The sequence below is a fragment of the Lineus longissimus genome, chromosome 9 (assembly GCF_910592395.1).
Source record: "Lineus longissimus chromosome 9, tnLinLong1.2, whole genome shotgun sequence".
Taxonomy (NCBI): Eukaryota; Metazoa; Nemertea; class Pilidiophora; order Heteronemertea; family Lineidae; genus Lineus; species Lineus longissimus.
In genome coordinates this window covers 5787623-5794379 of record NC_088316.1, presented here as the reverse complement: position 1 = coordinate 5794379, position 6757 = coordinate 5787623, and the positions used below count along the sequence as shown (strand labels likewise).

Genomic DNA, 6757 nt, shown 5'->3' with positions numbered 1-6757 from the left:
AGCAACAATCCGTGTGAAAAATAACACGCCAGACACCATTCGGCTTCAAAAACATAGGCCCATTGCGTCACTCGACACAACTCATATGGTGATGGCAGCCGGAAGTTTGCAACTCTCGACAGGAGGTAACTCGCATGACTCCCCATCAGGCAGCTTATCCGACATCCAATGTGCCAATCTGCAGCATTATCCTCATCTTACATCTGATGACTCAATATCCAGGCTTACAGAAGAGGAAGTAATCAGACAGTCGATGGATTTAACTGATAGTATTTTATCTCCCACAGAGCGAGAGGAAGTGTATAATCTTGTGAAGGAAAATCGCCAAGCCTTCAGTTTATATGGTGAATTAGGTTATTGTCCAGATATTGAGGTTGATTTTGAACTCTCTGATCCAACCCCCTTCTATATACGTCCATATCCGGCATCTGAGGGTAACAAGCGCATTATAGATGCTGAGATGTCTAAATTGGTCAAGTTAGGTGTTTTGGAAAAAAGGTCACACATCGTATACTTCGCCAGTTTTTCTCATCGCCAAAAAGGGTACAACTGAGCAGATCTCAGGTATTTGAACTTTGGGATCAAGAAAATTAACCATCCATTTCCATTGTTGACAGAGAGTATATCTCGAATAGGTAGATCTATCATGGTGGTTCTTCATATTTCTATAAAAAGGTCCCTATGGGTTGTACAGTTTCACCGAGCAAGTTTCAAGAGGCCCTCTCACAGATATTAGGTGAAATCCCTAATGCGCATGAGTTCCTTATCAATATACATGATGACATCATTTTGTTTTCACGGTCTTCGGCGGATCACAAGGTTCATCTGCGCCAGGTGCTTTCGAAATTAGTTCAGCATGGGTTACGCATTTGTCCGAGGAAGGTAAAGCTCTTCAGACGCCGTGTGGTCTACCTGGGCCATATAATCCGAGTTGATGATGATGGTTACGTAAGGATTGAAGCAATGAGTGATAAGTGCACAGCGATTCGTAAGATGAGTAAACCAACTTCTTGTCGTCAAGTACGGAGGTTCATAGGTGCAGTAAGCTATCTTTCAATGTATCTTCCAAAACTGCAGGAACATCTCAAACCTCTCCATGAACTTACCAAGAAAAGCAGAGTTTTTCATTGGAAAGACGAACATCAACGTGCATTTGACAAAGTCAAGGTCATGCTTACATCGCCAGCTCTCTTGCACGCGCCAAGTCGACATGGGCGATTTGTGATTTATTCAGACACATCTAGAATCGGTACAGGTAGCCATTTGATGCAAATTGTTGATGGCAAGGAACGATTGATTGCCTATCATTCGAAGCGTTTGCCCAAAGCAGCACAATCATATTCAGTCAGCGAGCTTGAATTGTTTGGTCTTTTCATTAACGTTAAAGCTTTTGATCATGTTCTTCGCTCTCATGATTTCGACGCATTTGTGGATCATTCTTCATTAGTACAAATTGTTAAGTCCAAATCAGCACCAAGCACTCCACGGTTACGTTTGTCAATGTATTCCTTCAAATTAGGTTATTTATTGTGGTAACTGGTGCCCATCATTTGTCTTGTATAATGAATTAATCCTCCACTCATGTCATGATTGACAGCTTCCTTAATCTTTATCACTATACGATCACACCCTCTTTAATATTGACGAATCATGTTAATTGTTTGTAATATTATTGTAACCTTTTGTCTTGTTTTATGAATTATAGTTAGTCACGTTTTTGGAACCATGGCGTTCACTTCATTCCTTGCATGAACTTATTCATTATCTTTCCATAAGATCCTACTCTTTGTGCCACCAAGGCGCACATTGGTGCCGTGACCAGGATCTACTCTCGATTTTGTGATGGATAAGTTAAAGCAAAAAGTGCAGAGCCGTCGCGCTCAACTAGACAAACAAATTGCCAAAGGAAGGGTAATTTGTGACAAACCGGAACTTTCAGATACAGAGGCAGACTTGTTAGAGGCGACAATCGAAATTGTGACCACTAAACTCGAAGTGATTGAAGGAATACACGAGAAGATATTGGACAAACTGCTCGGCACCGAGGACTATGGTACTGTATTCGAAGAGTCTGATGATTATGTGATTCGAATAAACGAGGACATTAAGTGTTTCAAAGGCTTTCTTGAACGAAACCGACCACAGACGAACGTGGATACTTCACTGAGTGTTGCCTCCATCGCAGCCGTAAGTACAACATCATTTACGTCGCATAAACCAAAAACTGTCAATTTGCCGAAATTACAACTGATCATGTTCGAAGGGAACATTCTACGATGGCAAAGCTTCATAGATTCGTTTGAAGCTGCCATTGACAAGAATTCAGCATTGGAGAATATCCAGAAGTTCCAATATCTCCGTGCCCAGCTGAAGGGTGAGGCGGCTCTCGTTATCGAGGGGCTTCCCCTGACTAGTGACAATTACACCAACGCCATGGAGATTTTGAAGGAAAGGTATGGACAACAGCACAAGTTAAGCAACGCCTACATGAAAGCCTTATGGTCTCTGCCGTCACCAACGGAAACCATTTCATCTCTACAGACCTTCCACGACAATGTCGAGACCTACGTACGGGGACTGCAGGCCATCGGACGCCCAGAATCAACATACGGGGAACTCCTGATTCCCATCATCACCGAGAAACTACCCGAGGAACTTCTGAGGAATATTTCTAGGGATCAGTGTTCAGACAACTGGACACTGAAGGAGTTACGTGAAGCAATTCGTAAGGAGATATCGGCCATGCGAGCAGGAAAGCGAGGGGATATAAGTTGTGTTAGTCAATCTAATTCAAGTGTGCATGATTACTCTGATTTCAGCGCCCCCAGAACCGCATCCGCCCAAGCACTTCTCACCAACGCTAGTGACGCGAAATCGCAACCTCGAAGACCCTGTGTGTTTTGCAAGGGAAATCACCGCGCGCTTGATTGCCAAAGGGTTAAAGACCATAATACGCGCTTGGATATCGTTAAGAAAGAGCACTTATGTTGGAATTGTTTCAGTAGCAAACACATATCCCGCCATTGTGAGTCGCATTTTAAATGCCGCATGTGTTCCGGAAAGCATCACACTACGCTTCACCACGCTACCCTTTTCGCTAATCCGCCGACTCCATCAAAATTCGCTGATAAGCCAGCCACTAACGCGAAACCCGCCAACCAAGTCCATACAAACACCGTGGCAACACCAGATGGTGCACAGACCCTGAACTCAATCCTCCTAAAAACCGCATGTGCGAACATAAAATTCAATCTATCCTCCACTAGAACCAATACTTTATTTGATGAGGGCTCAACTAAACCCTTCGTTACGTCAGAGTTGGCCGACCAGTTACAACTTAAGCCGGATGGGGAGATAACCGTAAACATCGCAACCTTTGGTTCAGAACCAACCACTCAGAAAGTAAAATACGCTGCTGTGAACGTTGAAACAACAAGCGGATCTCACATTAAAGTCAATGCATTAATTGTGCCGACCATATGCGCCCCGTTGAACAACCGCGTAACTGCAGACGTTCTCAACCTCCCGCACATTCGTGGCCTAAGATTAGCGCAGCCAATCACAGTTCAGAACTCACTTAGCATTTCAGTTTTGATAGGCGCCGATTTCTACTGGCAGTTCGTTGGAAACCACGTGCTAAAAGGGGATGGCCCCACCGCTGTTTCGTCCGCTCTTGGTTACCTTTTGTCTGGACCTACGTCACGTGACACCGCAACCTTCCCAACGGAAGTGAGAAGTTTTCAAGTGATGGTTATATCACCAACGCTCGAATCCGCAAACACTGATCCTTTAACCAAATTATGGGATCTAGAAAGCATTGGCATTAGGCCTAGTGAACAAACTTGTGAAGCTTCCGATGACTTTGAAACATTTTGCGCTGAGAACATTGAAAAACGTGAGAAACAGTATTTCTCCAGACTACCATGGAAACCTGATCACCCGCACCTACCGACCAACTTCAATGTTGCCAACGCGCGCACTAGAAACTTGGTTAGGCACCTCCCACCTGATACCACCAAAATCTATGACCGCATCATAAATGAACAGGAACAACGTGGCTTCATTGAACGCGTATTGAATGATGACAACCGATTGGGTCATTATCTACCGAATCGCTGTGTAAAGAAGGATTCGCCTACCACGCCCATTCGCATAGTTTACGACTGTAGTTGTAAATCCGCAACCACACCAAGCTTGAATGATTGTTTACAAAAAGGCCCAGAACTTCTCAATGATTTGGCAGGCATAATCATGCGTTTCCGCCTTCATCCCATAGCACTAAGTAGTGATATTGAGAAGGCATTTCGTCATGTTGGTCTACATGAACAAGATAGAGATTTCACTAAGTTCCTCTGGTTGTCTAATCCCGAAGAACCAGAGAGTGACTTCATCGTGTACAGGTTCTCATCTGTCCTATTCGGTTCAAACGCCAGTCCAGCCATACTAAACGCGGTCATCCGTAAACACCTAAAAGAAAATGACTCTGAAACCGCCAGAGACATTTCCACCAACATTTACGTGGACAACGTAATCAGTGGTGTTGAAAATGAACAGAATGCGCTAGACTATTTCAACTCAGCAAATCAGTTGGTAGAATCCGGTGGTTTCCATCTCAGATCATGGGCAACAAACAGCCAACTACTGAAAGAAACTGCAAACAAGAGGCCCAAGGGCCTGGCGCTCAGCTGATTTAAGTACATCGTGTATGTGTACTAGGGAAGCAAGTGTTAAAGAGGTCAGGGTTCCTGCCAGAGTGAAGTTAAGGAGACATTTATTGTAGGTTGGTGTAATAGTTAGTACTAATGATGTCTGAAGCAGAAGATGAGGCCAACTTTTTACAATCGATTTGAAAATCTGGAAATGAGAGATATGTGAGCATGATTACTTCCGATAGAAACACTGGCATAATAGGAATTACCGGGTCCAGACAATCTAAGGGCAAGAAAATGCTTTAAGAGGGGTCATATGCTAGTAACTCCATTTTTTTCCATTTTCTGAAAATGTATGGTTGGCAGATTTATAATCCAAAACAGTAGCTTCTGAAGATGACGAGATACAGCAGCACCACATAAAACGACCAATTGATTTTTCGAAAATAACTCCTTTTTCAAACTCCGACATTGGATTTAACAAGAGGCCCATGGGCCTGGCGCTTGCCGACAGGACATGCAACCATTGATAGCAATTAAAATGAAACGGCCAGGGGCCATTGTGCTCACCGTATACATCTTTTATTAGGCAGGATCATGCTTAGTTTAGAGGTGAATATGGTGAACACAATCAGGCATGAAGACTTTTTTTAGATGTGTATTGATGTCAAGTAATAAGACAGGGCAGTATATATAAGTTTATGATCCAACCAATAATTGTCTATGACATCAACAAGATCAATATCGTGTGATTGCTAAGAGTCCCTGCAATAAAAAATTCATCGAAAAAAAGTCATTAATAAGCGAGATATTGCACGTCCTACTTTTTCAGTTTTGACCCCCTGGTGGCCAAATCAAGAATCAGATCAGGCCAAAATTCGGTGTCAGAGATTATCTGATGTAGGGGGTTACATGTACCAACTTTCAAGTTCATAGCTTTAGCAGTTAAGAAACGTGCCATAGTTACACTCGAACGGTCAATTTACGCCATTTGACCTCTGTGACCTAGAAAAGGAGGTCAAATCCAAAAATCATAGGAAATGTGATGTATCCTTGCTAGGAGTCCCTGCCATAAAATTTTATCAAAAACAATTCACTCAAATAGGCAAGATATTGCACTTCTTCCTTTTTCCGTTATGGCCCCCTGGTGACCGAATAAAGAATCAGATCAGGCCAAAATTCGACATCAGACGTTATCTGATGTAGGGGGTTATATGCACCAAGTTTCAAGTTCATAGCTTTACTGGTTAAGAAACGTGCCATAGTTTACACTCTAACAGCCAATTTACGCCATATGACTTCTGTGACCTTGAAAAGTAGGTCAAATTGAAAACCCGTAAAATATGTGATGTATTCTTCCAAACAGTACCTACCATAAGAATTTTATCGAAAACAAGTCACTTATAAGCGAGATATCACACTTTTTAGATTTCCACTTTTGGCCCCCTGGTGGCAAAGTTAGGAATCAGATCGAACCAAAATTCAGCGCCAGAGGCTATGTGATATAGGGGGTTATATGTACCAAGTTTCAAGTTCATAGCTTTAGTGGTTAAGAAACGTGCCATAGTTTACACTCTAATGGCCAATTTACGCCATATGACCTCTGTGACCTTGAAAAGTAGGTCAAATTGAAAACCCGTATAATATAAAATGTATATTTGCTATGAGTACCTACAACAAAAGTTTTATCGAAAACAAGTCACTTATAAGCGAGATATCACACTTTTTAGATTTCCACTTTTGGCCCCCTGGTGGCAAAGTTAGGAATCAGATCGAACCAAAATTCAGCACCAGAGGCTATGTGATATAGGGGGTTATATGTACCAAGTTTCAAGTTCATAGCTTTAGTGGTTAAGAAACGTGCCATAGTTTACACTCTAATGGCCAATTTACGCCATATGACCTCTGCGACCTTGAAAACAAGGTCAAATTAAAAACCCGTATAATATAAAATGTATATTTGCTATGAGTACCTACAACAAAAGTTTTATCGAAAACAAGTCACTAATAAGCGAGATATCACACTTTTTAGATATCGACATTTGGCCCCCTGGTGGCCAAACAGAGAATCAGATCGGACCGAAAATCAGTGTCAGAGGTCAGCTGAC

General features: G+C 42.4%; 1 protein-coding gene across 1 annotated transcript; it reads left to right on the top strand.

Annotated features, from left to right (window-relative positions):
- The first annotated feature begins 1842 nt into the window (after positions 1–1842).
- On the top strand, positions 1843–4689 carry LOC135493558 (uncharacterized). Its single transcript, XM_064780963.1, has one exon. The coding sequence runs from the start codon at positions 1843–1845 to the stop codon at positions 4687–4689; it is 2847 nt and encodes a 948-aa protein (XP_064637033.1).
- The last annotated feature ends 2068 nt before the right edge of the window (positions 4690–6757 follow it).

Coding starts and splice junctions, on each gene's coding strand:
- LOC135493558 (XM_064780963.1), top strand. CDS start 1,843: ATGGATAAGTTAAAGCAAAAAGTGCAGAGCCGTCGCGCTCAACTAGAC.